The sequence below is a fragment of the Budorcas taxicolor genome, chromosome 6 (assembly GCF_023091745.1).
Source record: "Budorcas taxicolor isolate Tak-1 chromosome 6, Takin1.1, whole genome shotgun sequence".
NCBI lineage: Eukaryota > Metazoa > Chordata > Mammalia > Artiodactyla > Bovidae > Budorcas > Budorcas taxicolor.
In genome coordinates, this window is record NC_068915.1 from 110,600,332 (window position 1) to 110,622,432 (window position 22,101).

Below are 22,101 nucleotides of genomic sequence, written 5' to 3' on the forward strand. Positions count from 1 at the left end.
TGTCTAGTTTTGTCTCTGGGCCCATTTCATCTTGTCAGAAAGATTCTTATTTAGCTCTGAATCTGGAAGTCGCATGTCAGAATGTCACCTGCATACTGGGAGCCACTTCCACTGTTTCCAAGCCCGTAAAACCCATGACCTGCTTCTTTACAGAAGCAGTGTGGCTATGACAGTTATTTCTGGCCAGTGGAGCTGCCACAGTATAGGTAGTCAAAGAGAGGGACAAAAAAAGAAAACATTCAGTTTTCTGTAAATATTCACATTAACCAAAAGTTAAGGAATTGAGCCAGTTGAGAATCTTGCAAATTTCATGTTGAATCAATTGTGAATTTGTTGGTTCTACCTTCATTTGTTTTATAATAAATAACCCCAATCCTTTTAGTATTTCGCTTTCGCTTGGCACTTCTTAGATTACCAACGTAGCGTCTGTTGTTGTTGTTTAGTTGCTCAGTCGTGTCCGACTCTTTTGTGACCCCATGGACTGTGGCCTGCCAGACTCCTCTGTCCATGGAATTCTCCAGCAAGAATACTGGGGTGGGTTGCCATTTTCTTCTCCAGGGGATCTTCCCGACCCAGGGATCGAACCTGTGTCTACTGCACTAGCAAGCAGATTCCACTGAGAAACCAGGGAAGCCCTCACCAGTTTAGCATACTACTCCTTAAATTACTGCTTCAGCCCATTAAATGGTAATCCTGGTAATCTAAACAGGTATTAACAACCATTATGAGATACCTGTTACACTTTACCTTACACACGCTCGCTGCAGAGAAGAACACAGAATGACTCAGACATGGGCCCTGCTCCCAAGAAGCACTGGCTATGGAGTCAAAATGCAAAGCAGATATTCAGGTCCAAGTGGTAGAAAAAGTTTTATATTGGGTTGGCTAAAATGTTCGTTCATGTTTTACCATAACAGCTTACAGAAAACCCAAACGGACTGTTTGGCCAACCCAGTACATACTTGTTCCAACAGCCAGTGCTGATGCCAACAGCCAGTGCTGATGCCAGATTTTCACCGTTCTCTCTGGACAGTGCCTATAGGTGCCTCTCTCTAATGCCTCCCTGGCACATGGTGTCTATCCCTGTAGGATCTCTGGTCAAGTATTAGTATTTTAAGCCCCTGATTCCTTATTAATGGTCTCCTCTAGACTAGCTTACTCCTTGGAAGGAAAGTTATGACCAACCTAGACAGCATATTAAAAAGCAGAGATATTACTTTGCCAAGAAAGGTCTGTCTAGTTAAGGCTATGGTTTTTCCTGTGGTCATGTATGGATGTGAGAGTTGGACTATAAAGAAGGCTGAGCTCTGAAGAATTGATGCTTTTGAACTGTGGTGTTGGAGAAGACTCTTGAGAGTCCCTTGGACTGTAAGGAGATCCAATCAATCCATCCTAAAAGGAGATCAGTCCTGGGTGCTCACTGGAAGGACTGATGTTGAAGCAGAAATTCTAATACTTTGGCCACCTGATGCGAAGAGCTGACTCATTTGAAAAGACCTTGATGCTGGGAAAGATTGAGGGCAGGAGGAGAAAGGGATGACAGAGGATAAGATGGTTGGATGGCCTCACTGACTCAATGGACATGGGTTTGGGTGGACTCCGGGAGTTGGTGATGGACAGGGAGGCCTGGCACGCTGCAGTTCCTGGGGTCACAAAGAGTTGGACACAACTGAGCAACTGAACTGAACTGAACTAGACTAGAAGTCTCTTGAGGGGTCTGCCTTATATACATTTATCCAGACTCCCTCAAACCCTTTAGACTTTCAGCAAATATTTTTCAAATAATTGGATAGATGGATAAATATATAAATTAATGAGTTTAAAGGAAGCAGGGATGAATTCAAAAGGGTGCTTTTTTTCACATCACCCTTGTTTCATAATTCTCTCTTTAAGGTTATGATTATTTCTACCATAAGCGTCTGTGACACACCCATACTGGTTTTATAAGCTCACTTTTTTTCATTTACTTATAAATTCATCATGACACCTATTTGGTAGCTACTGAGTCTTGGCACTGTGCTGAATACGTGGTCATAATGACGATGGTATAATGACAATATTAAGATTCAGATGTAAGTGGACATCTCGTGAGAATACCCAGGAGGTTTTTGGAGATGCCTCCATCCTACCTCCCCCCAATTTCTTAGAGTACAGCCATCAAATTAGAAACAGGAATCACAGTCCAGCTCCAATATAAGAGAAGTCAAGAACAATCCAAGCTCATGAGGGAGGGGATATATGTATACTTATGGCTGATTCATGTTGTTGTAGAGCAGAAACCAACACAATACTGTAAAACAATTATCCTCCAATTAATTTTTTTTTTTAAAAAGCCATAACTTATGGAATAAAAAAGAACAACTTGGTCCTATTAAAAGTCATAAAATAGTAATGGGATGTTATCTGTGCTCTCATTCATTCATTCAGTAACACTTATTAAACACTTTACTATGTGCTAGCTAGTATCCTCAATACTGAAGATTTAAAAAAAAAAACTAGATCAAAACAAAATCCCTGACTTCAGGAGTCCTATTCTGTGAGGGAGACAGTGTAATCAAATATATCAGCAGCTTTAAATGCTAAAATAAATATAAAGTATGAAGGGGATGTCTGGAGGTATTTCCCTACTCAAAAAAACAAAAAAGAAAACCAACTTTCAAGCACTGCCTAGAATGTAAACCTTACTTAAAAGTTGGCTTTCTAGTAAAATTTTGTGTTTGTCAAAGTAAGTAATCAACCATACATAAATTTTTATACTAAACAACAAAAATCTTGTTCGAACACTTAAATATCTGCTTTATTCACGCTACTTTTTAGCAATGCCTTTAAAGAAACATGATACCATATGTCCAGAGACAAGTGAAATCTGTTTCATCTGCTTGAGTTATTTTAAAAAGTCTGAGATTTGGCTCAGCTTGGATCAGAGAACCACTTTTAAAAGCATTTTATAAATGTTTAAGTATTATACATTTCATATTTCTAGTTCTGCTTCCTTTTACTTCAGGCTCATTACTATTACTTATTACCTTGGCTATGGATTAAAACCTTTTAACACATCCATATATACTTGTTGCTTCCCAGTGGCTAAGCAGTAAAGAAGCTGCCTGCCAATGCAGGACATGCGGGTTCAATCCCAGGTCGGGAAGATCCCCTGGAGAAAGAAATGGCAACCCACTCCAGTATTCTTGCCTGGGAAATCCCATGGACAGAGCAGCCTGGCGGGCTGTGGTCCGTGGGGTCACAAAGAGCTGGACGCAGTTGAGCACAGATGCATGGATATATACTTATAAATCTGTTGTCCTTTTAACATGGGCTGCTTTAGCTTTGCACTTGAGACGTTGTTTCTGAGTCCCTCTAATACCAACATCAAAACACACATAAAACTATTGCTTGGACTCATCAATCAGAATTACTACATCATAGCTTAATTTTTATGTGTTGCCTTATTACTCTAATACTTTCCATATGGCTGTATGCCTAATGACTACTGTCTTGTTGTTCAGTCACTAAGTTGTTTCTGACTCTTTGCGACATCCTGGACTTCAGAATGCCAGGCTTCCCTGTCCTTCACTATCTCCCAGGATTTGCTCAAACTCATGTCCATTGAGTCGGTGATGCTCTCTAACCATCTCATCTTCTCCTCCTCCTCCTGCCTTCAATCTTTCCCAGCATCAGGGTCTTTTCTAATGAGTCAGCTCTTTGCATCAAGTGGCCAAAGGATTGGAGCTTCAGCTTCAGCATCAGTCCTTCCAATGAATATCCAGGATTGATTTCTTTTAGGATTGACTGGTTTGATCTCCTTTCAATGTCATTGAATGTATTTTAAGTATTTAATGAGTCCATCTGATTTTTAGATTATAAATACAGTTAAATAAGGCTTCAGGAACACCGGGGCATGACAGTGTTGTTAAGAGGGGTCACCAAATCACACCTTCTGAAGCACATGTTGAGTCCATGTTGACTGTGGGATCTGAACAGGTTCCACCGTATCTCCTGTAATCATACATGTCTTTCCTTTTGAAGTTTGATTCTCAGGAAGATGAGAAATTGCTTCAAGCAACAGAGAAGTTTCGAGCTGAGTGTGCCTTGAAGTTTCCCAACCGGCAGTGCCTTACCACAGTGGTTGACGTTAGCGGGAAGACCGTCTTTGTCACTCGTTATCTCAAGCCTTTAAATCCTCCTCAGGAGCTCCTTAATGCTTACCCCAACAACCCCCAGGCAACAGCAGTAAGTATTTCATAGTGAATCAGTATCAGTGCTTAAAAGGTTTTAAAATTCAGTATGTGAAAGTCGCTCAGTTGTGTCTGATGCTTTGTGACCCCATGGACTGTATGTAGCCTGCCAGGCTCCTCTGTCCATGGAATTCTCCAGGCCAGAATACTGGAATGGGTAGCCATTCTCTTCTCCAGAGGACCTTCCCAACCTAGGGATCAAACCCAGGTCTCCCACATTGCAAGCAGATTCTTTACCATCTGAGCCACTAGGGAAGCCCAAAATTCAGTATGTTACCCTCTTAATTACCATATTTCATGGTACTTAAGATAGTAACTATGTCAAGAACATTAGTGATTAATTAAGATTTTTTTTTAGTACCACAAGGCTTACTTTCCTTACAAAAGTCTGAAGGTACCAGCAAGGATAATAACCCTTGCTCCATTTGTTCAGTGAATTGGTTAATTATCGAGTGCTTACTGTGGCCCTGGCATTACACTGGCTGCTGGAAAATTGACACCTGGAAGACGCTCCCCATGAGTACAGCATTTAGGACATCTCCACAAAGCACATCCCTCCCAGGCTCTTAAATGCGCGTCGTTCTCTGCCTGTAAAGCACCACACATATCACAGTCTCAAATGAACAGAACTGTATGTTGAATAGGCTACTCTTTTTTTCCTTTCCAGTTTATTTATTTTATACATAAACATGTTGTACCGTCTTTTTTTTTAACTTTTTAAATTTTTTCAAATTATTAAAATATGATAATACATTTATAGGAGACTTGGAAAATACCATATAGTTCCACTATATATTACAATTATTTTTTTAAGTAGATACATTAAGATTTTTAGTTGGAGTTTCAATATCAAACTCTTAAAAATTAATAGAATGAATATATAGAGACATAGAAGGATATAGTAGACCTGAAAAGCACAATGAACCAATTCAAGATAATTAAGATTTATGCAATTTTCACACAACAGTAGGATACAGATGCTATTCATGTTCCCATAGACTGTAAACTAGGAGACACTGGAACATATCCAGGAACATAAGACCAGGTATAAAGACACAGCTGTGTATAACGGACTTTTGGACTCAGAGGGAGAGGGAGAGGGTGGGATGATTTGGGAGAATGGCATTCCATCATGTATACTATCATGTAAGAATTGAATCGCCAGTCTATGTCTGACGCAGGATACAGCATGCTTGGGGCTGGTGCATGGGGATGACCCACAGAGATGTTATGGGGAGGGAGGTGGGAGGGGGGTTCATGTTTGGGAACACATGTAAGAATTAAAGATTTTAAAATTAAAAAAATAAAAACCTATAAAAAAAAAGAATAAAAAAAAAAAACTTTCATGATCTAAAGGTGTTAAAATCATACAAAGTCTTGAACAGGCTATTCTTAATTGAACACTGTAACTCATAACTGCTTTGGGGAGTAGACTGTAAGACAGTTAACTCCTGCTAATGAGTTATTAATACAGCAATTTAGGGACAGAGAAGGAAGGCTCTCAGAAAATCCTAGATGCAACACATAATGACAGGTAAAGAAAACAGGAAATCTGTATAGAATTCAACAAGTATTTGGGTTTCCCTGGTGGCTCAGAAAGTAAGGAATCCACCTGCAATTCAGGAGACCTGGGTTTGATCCTAGGTCAGGAAGATGCCCTGGAGAAGGAAACGGCTACACTCCAGTATTCTTGCCTGGAGAATCCCATGGACAGAGGAGCCTGGTAGGCTATAGCCCATGTCACAAAGAGTCAGACATCACTGAGCGAATGACACTTTCTTTCAACAAGCATTGTCTTCATAGAGATAAAAAGCTGTGTGGCTGAAAAATCAAAATAAGACAAAAGTCCTGAAAAACATGTATACGTGTCAGAATGGATTGATGAGGCTATTTTAATGCCCTATATTTTCCAAGGGCAAAGATAAATGTTTTTAACTTTAGAAAGTAAGTGAAAGTGAAGTCGCTCAGTCATGTCCAGCTCTTTTCGACCCCATGGACTGTGGCCTACCAGGCTCATCCATTCATGGGATTTTCCAGGCAAGAGTACTGGAGTGGGTTGCCGTTCCCTTCTCCAGGGAATCTTCCCAACCCAGGGATCGAACTCGGATCTCCTGCATTGCAGGCAGACGCTTTACAGTCTGAGCCACCGGGAAAGCCCAACTTTAGAGTTTAAGTTAAACATTCATATTGAAATTTCTAGATTAACAACTTAAAAGAATCTTAAAAATTGGGTATAACATCCAAACTAACAGAAGATAAAATAACAAAATGGGGTAAAGAGAGTGAGGAGGGCAAAAAAAAACACAGAAAAAGTGTGAAAAATAAAAAGCACAGAATAAGGTAGTAGAAATAGTCTAAATATTTACCAGTAATCACAATCAAAGGGAAGGGATTAAACTTCCCAGTTAAAACACAAAGACTGTAAAGCTGGATTTTTAAAACAGTTTGTAGTGGAACTTGACACACTGATTCTAATATTTATACAGCAGTGCAAAGAGCCAAAAATAGCAAAATAATCCTGCAAAGTAAGAAGAGCTCAGTGGGAAGATCTACCATGTCATATAGTCACTAAGGCAAAATCGTACTGATACACAGATAGAGAGGAAAATGGAAGAGAATTTAAAAATCCAGAATCAGTCAGTTCAGTCGCTCCGTCGTGTCCAACTCTTTGGGACCCTATGAATCACAGCACACCAGGCCTCCCTGTCCATCAAAATCCAGAATAGGGCTACACAAATATGACCCACTCAAACCTGATGTATGACAAAGCTGGCACTGGAAATTAGTAAAGGAAAAACTATTACATAAATTGTACTGGGATCACTGATTTTACATATGGAAAAAAAGATAAACATCAATTCCTGCTTTACACCATTCAACAGATAGACTGAGAACTTAAATATGAAAGGCATTTTTATCCATAAGACCTGACATAGGAAGATCCTTAAGCCAGAAAAAAAGCACTGACTATAAACAGAAAGAATAAATTTGACCACATTAAAACTGAGAACCTGAGTTATCAAAAAAACAGCACAAAGGAAATGAAAAGACAAGCCACAATTGGGAGAGGATGTTTACAGCTTATATAACAGACAAAAGAATAGTAACTAAAATATATTTTTTTAAAACTACAAATCAACTTTAAAATATACAAAATACTTAAATACAAAGTCACAGAAGTGGAAACATGAAGGGCCAATAAGCATATAAAAAGATGTTCATCCTCCTTAGAAATTACAGAAATCTGAATGGCAACCACAGCGATGCACCAGTCTTGGTTTCTAAATACCTCCATCCTCTATCTAAATGCAAAGAGTTGGACACGACTTAGGGACTGAACAACAGCTATCTAAACAGAACCAGGACTTATTAGAGAAATGGGTGCTCAGGAAAATAAAAGACGATCCTGGAGTAAAAAAAAAAAAAAAAAGAAAGAAAAGAAAATGAGGACATTTCAAAGACATACAAGAGCCTTCTGTAAAAGGCTTTCTTCATCTGTAAAAGACGGATAGTAACAATAGTCTTCCTCGGGATGTTTGGAGAGGATTAAATGCGATACTATTAACACAACAGTTAGTTAGCACTTATGAGGATTCATTTTGTTCACATAAATGTCTGTGATACATGAAGTTTTCTTGCAAGAAATGAGGTAGAGGATCCAGCTTTCTGTTTTCTTGGGAAAACAGTTACAGCTAATTTTGTTTAAACAGGAACTGGTGGCCCGATACGTGTCTCTGATTCCTTTCTTGCCCGACACCGTCTCCTTCGCTGGTGTCTGTGACCTGTGGAGCACTTCAGACGTAAGTATTCTTCTGCACAGATGTGCTGGCTTCATGGAATATCAGTAAATGGCTTGCTTAATTTTAAATTGCAACACCCATTAGTCATTATAAAAGTCTACACAGCCATCTGTCTAACAGAATAAACTAAATTCATTCTGAAGTACTTTTTTCTTCCTGGTTCAATCTACCCAAACTTCAGGAGTTACACAGAAACTATTTGTGCATATATACACACACACACCTACTTCAGATGTCTTAATGCTGATTTGTGCCCCCAAAGTTTTATTCATAAAATAATCAAAACCACATGTTATGTTACACCGGAAATTGCACATTCCTTAATTTACGGGGGCTTCTTAAGGCATGTCACTATTCATTCATTAAGTATTTCTTGGTCCCCTGTCACATGTCAGACACTGTACAGAGTTCAGGCTATGAGCAAAATAAACATGGCCTCTGACATCTTGGAACTCATGATCAATGTATGCTAGCTATATAAACTTTGAAATGAGTCTTCAATGGTATAAACATGTATTATCACTGGTATTCATTTGGCTTCTGGATCTCAGGTACTGTGTTGGCATAAAGTTGAACTGTGATATACAACTCCCTTTGAAGGATAGCTCTAAAAGGAAGAAACTGAAGTACACTTTAAATTATTTGTTCCCCAATATATTTTGGAAACACAGTGTTGACAATTTTAGAGATAAAATTTCACAACCTTAAGATATTTAAAAGAAGACATACAATGAATAGAAGAGCTGTGTGCTCTAGAGCCAGACTGGCTTTCCACTTCCTAGGTATTGCTTCATCTCTCTGTACCTCCACTTCCTCATCTGTAAAATGGGAAGATGAGAGTATGGCCTTCAAAGGTTTATTCCAGGATCCATTGAACTGATTCATGCGGTGTGCTTAAAAACCAGTGTGGCGGCTGGGATGGGAGGACAGGATGTGAACAGGCAGAGCACAGAGGATTTCCAGGGCAACGAAAACACACCACATGATACAACAATGACCGATCTGTCAAACCCACAGAATGCACAACACCAAGAGGGAGCCCTGTATGTAAACTACGCTCTTTAGGTGATTCTGGTGTGTCAGTGTAGGCTTATCAGCTCTAACACGTGTCCCGCTCTGGTTGGGGATGTTGATGATGGGAGAGGATGTTGATGATGTGCATGTGTGAGAACAAGAAAACATGGGAAATATCTGTAGCTTCTTTCCAGCGTTGCTGTGAAGCTAAAACTGCTCTAGAAAATAAAGTCTTTAAAAAGAAAGTGTTAGCCCATAGAGGGCTATCATATATAAGTTCAACATGAAAACTGAAACTTTGAAATTTATCTCCCTGACCCCACCCCATAATCAATTCTAAAAATTCATGTCATTGAAATGTCAGAGAAAACACCATGTCCAGCTAAAATTGGGTGGTTTTTTTTTAACAATACCTCTTATCCTTTAAAACACTCATTTTAAGAGTTACACAGCCCATCTAGAGTGAAGCAGCCAATGAACATAAATTTTCTTTCCTTTTGTTCAGCAATTTCTCGATCTCCTGGCAGGAGACGAAGAAGAACATGCAGTTTTACTATGCAATTACTTCCTCTCCATGGGAAAGAAGGCCTGGCTGGTGACGGGCAACGCTATTCCCGAGGTAAGACTATTAGGCTGGCTCTCTCTGAGAATGTCATTGTCTAACATGGTGCTGTTATGTTCCAGGTTATGGGCAGGACTTATTTTCATAGCAGTTCTTAGAGCTGCAAAGAAAGTAGCCCAGAGAAGCCACAGTAGGGAGAGAGAGCCAGTGATGAGACATGACAGGTTTTTCAGGGTACTTCAGCCCTATACGTTTGAGGATGTTCTGGGCAAATCTGAGCCCTTTTCCACCCATCACCCCCACCTGGCTCTGCCCTCCCGCCCGTCTTACGAAGAGTTCTGATTCTCTCAGCGATCGAGAGTTATTCATGCCGAGGAATGAAAGGATCTGAAGAAGTGTGGCAGGGGTAGAGATCCTTTCATGCCTGCTTCTTCCATAAGCAGCTGCTGTTAAGCTGCCATGTGAAGCGGAACAAGGCAGATAACCACAGGGGCAAAGAAAAGAATGTTCATGCCATGTACTGGTGTCATTGTTATTTTTATTAGACCGGAAACAGAGACTGCTAAAATTTGTTTCCCCAGCCCACTGCAAATACCCCTAAATTGGGGGCAGGTTGGGGGTAATTTGAGGGTACAAATTTTTAAAAGTCACATGGATTGAAGCAATTTATCTTAAAAGTGTTTCAGAAAACAGGCTCCCAGGCTCTGGGAACCCTTGGTGATTAGACAGCACAGGCTGCTACTAGACAGGCAAGATCACAACTCAACCCTAAGGCATTCTCAGTCACTGTCTTCCAGAGAGCCTGGTACCAGGAAAAGAGTACAGGACTAGGAAGTCCCCAGGCCCAGGTTCAAGGCTCTGCCCACTCCTCACGAGCTGTGTGACTCTAAGCCAGTCGCTTCACAACTCTGAGCCTCATATAAAGAAACTTGGGGTGATAATTTCTACCCCGCCTTTCCCAGAAGCCTAGACTGAGTATCAATGAAATCACACATAAGAAATAAATGAATGAATAAATGCACACTGTAAAAGGAGGGGCTAATAATACATGAGTATTCAGAAGAAAACGTTAACATCCCTCTGCAGGTTTTCACTCCCAAGCCCACCCCTCCTCGGGTCTACTCAACCATCAGGAGTTAAGAAGAATCCTTTCACAGTACTATTGGTTTACGTACTTATGAAAGTGTATCAAACATCAATTCTTGTATTAGAAACAGGAATTTTCTAATTCTGTTTAGAATTTTCCTTCTAAACAGGAATTAAAAGTATTATTCCCATATAATCAGCCTTCTGAATACTTAAAAGGCAAACTTGCTGACTCTAAAAAGAAAACCCAGTTACTATTTATTTCCATCAATAATCATGCTTCAGCCAATCTTAAGATATCTTGCCATTTTCAACACCGTGGATGGACCTAGAGGGTACTATGCTAAGTGGAAGAAGTCAGAGAAAGACAAATACTGTAATGTGGGATCTAAAAGCCAAAGTAAGTTAACAAAATAATGAAACAGAAATAGAGTCATAGATACAGCAAAAAACACAGGTGATTGCCAGTTGGCAGGGGGCGGCGGGGTGGGGGGACGGTGGCGAGGAGAGAAATATGTGAGGAGGGCTAAGTACAAACTTTCAGTTACAAAATAAATGAGTTACAGCTACTCGTTATGAAATGTACAGTGTGGGAAATATAGCTAACAATTATGTAATGTCTTCATATGTTAACAGATGATAACCAGACATCACGATGATCATTTTGAAATGTACAGAAATATCAAATCATTATATTGTTTACCAGGAACTAACATAGTGTTATAGGTCAGTTATACTCCAGAACAAACAAACTCATAGAAAAGAGATCAGATCTGTGGCTACCAGAGGCAGGGGACTGGGGAGTGGGTTGGAATTAGATAAGGCAATCAAAGGGTACAAACCTCCAGTTATAAAATAAGTTCTCAGGATGCAATGTACAATATACTAAAGATAATTCACACCGCTATACATTATAAATGAAAACTGTTAAGAGAGTAAATCTTAAGGGTTCTCATCACAAGAAAAAAATTTTATTTAAAGATATATATACGAGATGATGGATGTTCACTAAATGTATTGTGGTCATCATTTCATGATGTAAATAAGTCAAGTTATGTTGTACTCCTTAGACTTACACAGCGCTGTATGCCAATTATATCAATAAAACTGAAAATATATGTATCCCATTTAACTTTTAAAAACAAGATACATAAGTTCAGTAACATGACCACTATTCCTGTTTGGTCACCACACTGAAGTAGTAGCAGGTGCAAGAATTACGCAAGAGTAAACTTTTGATTTTATTAATTCAACATAATCTAGAACTTCAAACTAATTTTCACCATTAGTCATGGGGTTTAGGAATTAGATGACCAACTAAAATAATGACCTGTCTGTACAAACTCCTCTTGGCCCTAATTGCATAATTAATTGGAAACTAGTTTAATGGCTGTTTTCTTTCAGGGTCCAACCGCCTATGTGGTAACTCAGGAACAAAGTCACTATTTAATATGGAACCCCTGCAGTGGACATTTTTATGGACAATTTGATACTTTCTGCCCCTTAAAAAGTGTGAGCTGTTTAATAGGTCCTGATAATGTAAGTATTACCATTTCCTCTGATATATGGTTGGTTGACTATTTTTTTTAACTGACCTATTAATTTTAATAATATTTTGGGGCCAGAAAATTTACATATATATGTATATATATGTGTGTGTGTATATATATATATAAAATTGTTGCTGCTCAGTCGCTAAGTCACGTCCAACTCTTTGCAACCCCATGTACTACAGCGTGTCAGGCTCCTCTGTCCTCCACTATCTCCTGGACTTTGCTCAAGTTCATGTCCATTGAGATGTACTGGACCTGGTGGCTCAGACAGTAAAGAATCAGCCTGCAGGGTAGGAGATCCAGTTTCGATCTCTGGGTCAGGGAGATGCCCTGGAGAAAGGCACGGCAAACCACTCCAGTATTCTTGCCTGGAGAATTCCATGGAGTGAGAAGTCTGGCAAGCTACAGTCCATGGGGTTGCAGAGTCAGACGTGACTGAGAAACTACCACTTTTACTTTTCACACTCAATTAATTATTGCATTGGTATTGGTAATTAAAGATAGTGTCAAGCAAAGGTACTCTATAAGGCACTGGTTAAAAACATGAGTTATTAGATCTCACTGCCTGAGTTTAAACTCCAATGTCAATGTTGACCAGTTGTGTATGCTTAGGAAAGTTTCTTAATCTTAAACAGCATGAGTTTCTTCCCCAGTTAAATGAAGGTATTTGCTAGTAACTACAGAGCAGTTGTGAGAAGTAAATGAGATAATCAATACAAAGCAGCTAACACACAGTAGCAACCCCTTGTTGGCTCCTGTGACTGTTTTTATAATCATCTACCTTAGGAATCTCTGAACTTAACCTGTCAGAAGAATCATTTGAACAGGTAGCCCCAATATATGTATTCTTATTTGTAAATTATATACTTACTTATGTATCGATACATTATTTACATTACACACAGAAGACACAGCTTTCTTAAAGAGAGATAATTAGAGGGTCTAATATTTCTTCCCGGGTCACTGTGATGTGCATCCTACTGTGAAGGCCTCTGGTCTACGGGTTACTACCAGAATTAGAGATAAGATACACTGAGCACCCGGTGAAGTACCTGTCTGCCATAGGGATTCAGCAAACGGTAACTATTAACCACAAGTGTGAAAAGAGAAGTGCAGCATCCCGTGTGCATGGTACTATTTTTAATTAAAAGCATTGGGATAATCACAGATGATCTGCTAAGCTCCATCTACATGCAGAGAAGCACGTTAAGGTCGTATTAGTAGGCAGGCAGAGTCAGTGGGTACTGGAAAAGCCTTCGAAGAAATCCATTCTCTGTCAGAATTATTAGCTCTCAAAACAATTACCATATGGCTAGCCAGTTCACATAAAGCCCAAGTGCTGTGAGCAAGAAAGAAGCCTTTCCTCCTCTTCAGGCAAGACGGACAGCAGTGGCTCAGGGTGCCGGCAGCGGCTGGGAGGGAACCTGCTTGAAGGCTCGGTCGCCCTCCAGAGAGGACCCACCCGAGGCTCATTCTCTGGGTCTGGCCCTCTGAACCTCAGCTGCCTCTGCTCCACCACCTCCTTAGAGACTCCAGGCTTTCTCCTCCTTCACTCCTTTGCCAAGAAGTCAGGCCTTTCCATCCATGTTTGTGTTTCCACTCCTGCTCCAACACTTGCCTCTGTAAGTTTTTGCTATCATTCTCTATCGATAGGCTTCTCCCAACCCAGCTATACCCTGAACTACCACTGCCCCTCCTTCTCTTCCTTCCAAAATCCTTTAAATTCTATTTGCATGCCCAGCTTCCACTTTCTCAGACTTTATTGCTGTTGTTAAGTTGCCCAGTCGTGTCCGACTCTTTGTGACCCCATGGACTGCAGCACACCAGACCTCACTGTCCATCACCAACTCCCAGAGTTTGCCCAAGTTCATGTCCATTACATCAGTGATGCCATCCAGCCATCTCATCCCTGATGCCCTTTTCTCCTTCTCAGACTTTAATCCTCTATAATCTAGTCCTCTTCCCTGATCAGCCTACAGAAATAAACTCTGAGAAGTACCACTGTCTTGCTAATGGATAAATAAACCCAATGGTTTATTCTCCTCACTCACTTCTCCTTTTCTGTGGTGCATGACACAACTAATCACTTCTTCATGAAAAAAAAAAACAAAACACTTGCCCATCCTTGGTTTACTAGTAAAGGACTGTTGGTTTTCATTTCTCTGCAATAGCTTCTCAGGTTTCTGCCACTAACTTTTCTTTCCACACTTTGAAAGTAGATTTTCCTGAAAATTCTATATTTAGATTTCTTGCAGAACCACACTTATTATTAATTATAGCTCTATCTAGTTTATCCTGGCCAAAAAAAAAAAAAAAACCAACTCATAATTCCATCACTAGCCCAGGAATCTTTGGAACCTGAATTTTCAACTGTTTTCTAGACAGCGAGGTGCTGATCAAAATCTCAAACTCAGGACATCCATAACTCAAATCGTTTTTCCTTTCTCTCTGAAAACAGCCACTCCTCCTGGCCCTCCCACTTCTACAGATTCAAACCCCATAACTGTCCTTGAGTTTCCCCCTCCCCTACTTCCTCTTCAATCCTATTAACAGATATTAGTACCAAATGATACAGATACCACCCCTTCTGTTTTCCAGGTCATGTCATTATGATTTCATCCTGCATTACTATAAATAATCAACTAAATAACCTGTCTCCAGTTCACTCCATCGTTTGGTCCACTGATGCCTGGTTATTTCCGAATGTTCAGCTTTCCTCATGCGATGGCTCAGAAAGTACTGAAGGCACCTCACTGTATATAAATTTAAGAATAAACGTCTCACCCTGGATTCTAATCTGACTTCAGCTCTCTTCGCAGTGCTATTTCCGACTGCTTTTCTGCACATTCCCTACCCTACAGCCAGACTGTAGTTCTTAAAAACCTTGCCTTCTTAAAACTACTTGCCCCTATCCCTGTCTCATCTCCAGAGCAAATAATATTCCTGTTAAAACAGAAGGTAGATTTTCATCCCTCTGCTTAAAATACTCCAGTGACTTCTTGGCTCACTCCAAAGTCAGAGCCTCAGTCTTTACAATGGCCCCGAGGCTTCCACGACCTGACACCTGCCTGGCCCCATCTTCACTGATCCCGTTCTTGCTTCTGCATGCTCACTCCTCTGAAGTTACTTTGTTTCTCTTTGCTGTCCCTCAAATGCTCTTTGCGTTTGCTAGTTCCTCTGCACGGATGACCCTTTCCTTACCAGACAGCTTCATTAATCCTCCCCTCACTTCATGCTCTCTCCAGTGAAAACATCCGTGTGTGTGTGTGTGTGTGTGTGTGTGTAGTCAGTTCTGTCCGACTCTGCGACCCTGTCCAGGGATTCTCCAGGCAAGAATACTGGAGTGGGTTGCCATTCCTGCCTAGCCTCCAATCTCACCTCCTACTGCATAGCTTTCTCTATAACCCATGTAAGTTTAACTATTGCCACAACAAAACACTAAAAACTCATTCCCAAACTAAATGGCTTCAGACATTTTTTCTCATGGACCTGTGAGTCAGCCAGGATGGTTCTGCTGACAAGGCTGGGAGTGCCCTGCTTCATGCGTTTTTATTCTGGGGCTTGGGGAAATTACAGTTGGCAGGGGCACCAGAGGGCAAGCAGGAACATGCAGAGCCTCTTCGGGGGCTGGGACACCGAATAGTGACACTGCTATCCCTCTACTTAGCAGAAGTCAAGAGCCAAGGAAATACATTTCTAATTTCTACCCTTTTAGTGGAGGGCTTCCCAGGTGGCTCAGCGGTAAAGAATCCACCTGCTAATGCAGGAGATGCTGGTTCAGCCCCTGGGTCAGAAAGATCCCCTGGAGAAGGAAATGGCAACCCACTCAAGAATTCTTGTCTGGAGAATCCCATGGACAGAGGTAGGTACCTTGACGGCTACAGGCCATGGGGTCGCAGAAGAGTCGAGCACAACTTAGTGACTAAACAACTGCCAGGTAACAGGGCAAAGGCTGTGGGCAGAGGCAGGAGTGCAGAACTGGGCCAGTGATACCCTCTCCCACGTCATGTATCGTCTGCTATCCCATGTATCTGTTTGTCTGCACTGTCTTCTCATTAGCTACTACCTACCAGTAGAAACGGTTTCATTTACAACTTTATCCACGGCTGTATTAGAACTGAGCCTAGATATAAGACACTTGACGATTATGTTGAATGGGACAAATTCACCACTCAGGCGCACAGTTACAGGTAGTCATGCCTATCATATGCCAACCAGGAGCTGTGCCAGACACTAATGACACAGTGGTGAATACAGCACAGGACAGAAGTCCTCAGGGAAACATCTCAGTCCAGTGAGACAAACAACGATAAATACGAACAGTAGTAATAAAATAGCTAACAGCTCCTGAGGACTTAGTATGTACCAGGCGTTGTTCTAAAGAGATGTAAATAAACTAACTCGCTTAATCTTATGAGGTAAGTACTCTTATCCCACTTTTATAGAGGAGGTAAGTCTCTATCATAGGAACTACCTTATCTCAGCAATCTGCATTCAATAGTAAGGTGCACCTCGAGTGCTGCTGCTGCTGCTAATTCGCTTCAGTCGTGTCCGACTCTGTGCGACCCCATAGACGGCAGCCCACCAGGCTCCCCCGTCCCTGGGATTCTCCAGGCAAGAACACTGGAGTGGGTTGCCATTTCCTTCTCCAATGCATTAAAGTGAAGTTGCTCAGGCGTGTCTGACTCTTAGCGACCCCATGGACTGCAGCCTACCAATCTCCTCCATCCATGGGATTTTCCAGGCAAGAGTACTGGAGTGGAGGGCCATTGCCTTCTCCTGCACCTCGACTGCAGGTATTCAAAAATGTAAAGAAATGGCCCATGGCAACTGCGTGATGCCACTGACTGTAAAATGCTTGTTGGTGTTAAGAATCAAAACATGACAAAAAATGGGCAGTGTGTCGTCTTGCTGTCTCTCTGCTGCCTCTCTTGAAACACTCACACATGTATACACATACACCTGCCATATACACTAATGTAGTCTTGTCTTTTTTAGATTTGGTTTAATATTCAACAGTATGATTCCCCACTACGGATAAATTTTGATGTCACCAAGCCCAAGCTATGGAAATCTTTCTTTTCAAGAAGTCTTCCATATCCTGGCCTTTCCAGTGTTCAGGTATGTATGTATTTTTATTAACAATTAAATGCAGACAGACAGGTCTTCCCTGGTGGTTCAGATGGTAAAGAACCTGCCAGCAATGGAGGGGATGTGGGTTCGATCCCTGGTTTGGGAAGATCCCCTGGAGAAGGAAATAGCAATCCTCTCCAGTGTTCTTGCCTGGGGAATCCCACGGACAGAGGAGCCTGGTGGGCTACAGTCCATGGGGCTGCAAAAGAGTCAGACACGACTGAACAACTAATACTTTCACTTTCAAACGCAGACAAAGAAAGGGAGGAATCTGACATCGTTATACTGGGTAGCCAGATATTTTTTGATCCTTAATTCCACTCCTAGGTATTTAGTCTAGGATAATACTTCATTTTCAAACTTAGTCAAGCCCAATTCCCAATAAGAAACAGACCATCATATGATGAACCACTATACACATACATAAAAGAATAAATTTGATAGAGTCCTGTGATCTAAAAAAGTGCCACGAAATATATTTCATTTAATTTTTCAGATGCTGGTCCCAATTCACTAAATTAATTTCTTCACGTTTCATGCTGAAACATGAAATCAAAGTTCAGGGCATGATCCAGGAGGGACTCATTAATTTAGAGGGTCCTGGACATTATTAGATTATAAATAGTAAGCCTGAGATGTATTACTAAAACTTTAAATTTGATAGCTATAGTTATATACGAACTGTGTAATATAAAATGTATTCTTTGCTGTGGATCAAGTCTTTCCAAAAGACGTTTTAAGAAAAATCACTGTAGAGAAATTCTTCATGGATACAAGGTAACGTAAAAGTTTTCATAGGAGAATTGTTTGCAGAAGCCTAAGGAATGGCACTGGAGAAGGCAATGGCCACCCACTCCAGTGTTCTTGCCTGGAGAATCCCAGGGACGGGGGAGCCTGGTGGGCTGCCATCTATGGGGTCGCACAGAGTCAGGCACGACTGAAGGGACTTAGCAGCAGCAGCAGCAAGGACTGGAAGGACAGAAGGGGTAAATTATGGTATATATAGTGGAATATTTAATAGTAGTTACATGAATGAATCAATATTTATGAATCTTAGTTAAGCACACTGAAAATACATATTTGCTATCCTCTCTAAATATGTTAAAGGGGAAAATTATATGTTCACAGGATAAAATTACTAAAGTTTAGAAAAGTGAAAAGCAACACAGTATACTGTTTAGGGATATGAATATCTGTAGTTAAATCATGAACACATTTCACTAATCTGCCTGTCTCCACTGACTATAACGTAAACACCACAAGAGCAGGGATTCTGTTCATACGGGCTACATCCTCTTCACCTGTTTAAGTGCCTGACACACAAAAGATCTTCAATACATGTTGAATGAAGAGTGCTGAAAAAGCAAATTCAGATTGTGGTTACTTCTGTGAGAGAAAGGGTAATAAAACTGAGAAAGAACTACGCAGCACTGGAATTTATTTGTGATGCTTTACTTAAAAGTAGAGCTTAGGTACACTGGCATCTGGGATATTATCCTAACTCAATGAAGAGTTCATAATTTTAAAAAAATTTAGAGAAGGATGTACAGCTATTAAAATAAACTGTAACTGATTCCTAAAAAATTTCTCAACTGTTTTTTTTTTTTTTTCTTTTATAGCCGGAAGAGCTTATTTACCAGCGCACAGACCAGGTGGCTGCAGCTGAACTGCAAGACAGGTCACATGATAACCCATAAATCCACATGCAGTCTGTCACTAGGAGCGTTACTATCAAATGAAACGTTCTCACCCTGGATCAGTGTGAACAGCAATTAAACTGTAATTCGTGTTTACAAAGTTCCGATGTGGTCTCTAAATCCCAAGGCTCTGGCATCAGCATAGTGCGAGCCACAGGGCAGTGAAGTCCAGCACTGATAGGTAGTTCTCCAGAACCTTCCCCCCAGATTAGAGTTCAACAGCATGCCACGCATGGGTCCCGTGCAGCAATCTCACAATCCTTGGCTTAAATAGGCCCATTTTGTTCCATCAGTGGTTCAGTGAACTTCAGCTACTTTCTAAACCTAGCACATGGGACTAATAGATGACTAGTTAAGAGCCTGTTTGAGGCCCATAATGCTTATCATGAACCCTGTTTTCCCAGTTTCACAAGGCTCAGAGAGGTCCGCGTACTTGTCGGGTGTTTAAGGGGCTACTGAGCCCAGCCAGACCTTTCTAGTTCCAAAGCCTGTGTGTCCTTTCTGCTGTCTCAGGCCACGGGAAGAGGTGCATGTCAAACTGTGCAAGATCACAGTGAGCCTTTTATGGTGTTATTACTAAAAAACATCAATTTACTCTCAACTCCAAATTTAAAATAAAGTTGTGAGATCCTGAGAACAACTAATTCCTGGAAAAAAAAAATCCTGTTTCTTCTAAAAGTTTCAAAATGCTATTTTTTTGTACTTTTGTTTACAAGGGAAAAGTCAAGTCACCCCAAAAAATGGAGCCTATTATTTTTATAAACAGGATTGAAAAAATACTAAAAGAAAAAATCATGGACTGGCGGCCACGCCACCTGACTCGGTGGAACAGATACTGCACCTCCATGCTGCGTCACTTCTTGCCTCTCTTAGAAAGGAACCAAGAAGACGTGGAGGACGACCACAGAGCAGAACTGCTCAAACAGCTGGGAGACTGCAGGGTAAGCGGTCCATTTCGAATTGGAAAGTGCTCGGTACGATGGGCTTTGGAATCAAAACGCCTAGATTACTTCCAAAACTATTCAGATGAAGCAGCAGAGACTGAAAACTGTGATTAAAAGTTCCAAGCTCAGGAATGAGCCCACCATTAAATAGCAGAATGTCTCTCTAAAATGGAAATATCACCATTTGTTTGGTAGGAGGATCCTATGAAAAATATCTTTTATAAAATCACAAGAGTATTACATAAAACAAAAATGTCTGGCTAAATCATGTTAGACTCAACTGAGCATAAAGGTGAAGCCAACCATTCTTGAGCAGACTTTAAGGATATGACTTTATCCTGATTGCTTTTCGTTGCTAAGAAAAATTCTCCTTCCTAGGCAACAGATATTCTCTACTGTCAGCTGCGCTGTGTGTTCATACCCTATAGCTGGATACCAAAACCTAGAAAGCAGTGGCAAACTGAAACAGTAAGCCTCATTGGTCAACAGTATGAAGCCAAGCTGGACATTTTTAAAGCTATTTCATTTTACTTCTGGCTGCACTGGGTCTTTGTTGCTGCACACGAGCTTTCTCTAGTTGCAGCAAGGGCCACTCTAGCTGCGACGCGTGGACGTCTCACCGCGGTGGTTTCTCTGGTTGCAGAGCACAGGCTCTAGGCGCGTGGGCTGAGTAGCGGTGGTGCACGGGCTTAGCTCCCCACAGCATGTGGGGTCCTCCCGGACCAGGGACCAAACTCATGTCTTCTGCATTGGCAGGCGGATTCTTAACCACGGGACCACCAGGAAGGTCCCAAGTTGGACATTTAATTCTATTCAGTGACTAAAACTTACCCTTTAACTTCTAAGGCTAGGTTTCAGCTGCAATGCTTTCAAGTAACAGAAAACTTATTTCAAACGAGCATGAGCATTAACAACCTATGGGCTTTATTAGGGTAAATTTTAGGGGTAAGTAGCTATTGGGGCCATACCACATGTCTGCACGTCTTCCCTCTCTGCCCTCCTCCATGTGATGGCATCGTCCACAGACTGGTTTTCCTCATGGGAGCACAGGAATAGTTCCTGGTAGCACTCATATATGGACATACATGGGCTGGAACTGGGCTGGAATAGTTCCTGGTATGACTCACAAAGGGACACACATTGCTCCAAGCAGCAGAGAACATCTGTATGTCAGTATTCCTTACAAGTTTCCTAGATTACATACCCTCTTTCCTGTAGATCAACACTGAGGCCAGGTAGAATGTGTTAATCTACCCTAGGGTCCTGGTACTGCATGGGTTTCTTTCCATGCAAACTTGGGGCTATGAGAAGGAGGAAGGGAACAGTGGAGGGTGGGTAGGTGATTAACAGGTATCTTAAACATCAAGTCAGTATGTTAGCAGTTTAAAACACTTAGCCTCTATTTTCTATAATGTTAATATATAGCTGAATAGAAAAACAAAGCTAAATATATGACTTTAAGACCCAAAAGGAAGACTTCCTACTTAGAACTGCACATACTTAATTAGGGGGAAAATACAGTGAAAACTTCACATTCAGTAATGATTAAAATGTTGGTTGTTTTGTTTTCCCGCAGTTCTCTGGATTCCCCCTTCACATGCCATACTCCGAGGTGAAGCCTTTGATTGAAGCTGTGTACAGCACTGGAGTACATAATATTGACGCTCCTAATGTTGAATTTGCTTTAGCTGTGTATGTCCACCCATACCCCAAAAATGTTTTGTCTGTCTGGATCTATGTTGCCTCCCTTATACGAAACAGATAATACTTCCCTGTATGTTTTATATCATGTAAAATTTATAATTAAGATATGAGAATATTTTTTAAGTGCTCTTGATCTGTCAGAGGAAAGAAAATACTTGCAAACAATGAAATAAAATTATCATGATTTTCAAAGTGTGCACATTTTATTTAGTAGTCTGCCTTGTCTCTGCCACTCTGACCCTAAATTCAACTGTGGCAAGTCAGAGTTCCTATGACTTCTATGCTTTTGCACTTGGCTCACCTTCTACTGAGAATGATCTTCTTCTTTGCCAGTAAAATATCCTGTGCTCTTAGACAGAATTAATATTGTTAAAAT

The 22,101-nt window shown here is 40.9% G+C and overlaps 1 protein-coding gene across 1 annotated transcript in view; it reads left to right on the top strand.

The window, feature by feature from the left end:
• Window positions 1-21,786, top strand: part of CC2D2A (coiled-coil and C2 domain containing 2A) — a 122,414-nt gene extending 100,628 nt beyond the window's left edge. Inside the window, exons 29-36 of the mRNA XM_052642041.1 lie at window positions 4,024-4,227; window positions 7,943-8,032; window positions 9,552-9,665; window positions 12,099-12,233; window positions 17,246-17,368; window positions 19,000-19,058; window positions 19,844-20,018; window positions 21,598-21,786. Of these exons, the coding sequence (XP_052498001.1) occupies window positions 4,024-4,227; window positions 7,943-8,032; window positions 9,552-9,665; window positions 12,099-12,233; window positions 17,246-17,368; window positions 19,000-19,058; window positions 19,844-20,018; window positions 21,598-21,786 (1,089 nt within the window). The remainder of the gene's footprint in view (window positions 1-4,023; window positions 4,228-7,942; window positions 8,033-9,551; window positions 9,666-12,098; window positions 12,234-17,245; window positions 17,369-18,999; window positions 19,059-19,843; window positions 20,019-21,597) is intronic.
• The last annotated feature ends 315 nt before the right edge of the window (window positions 21,787-22,101 follow it).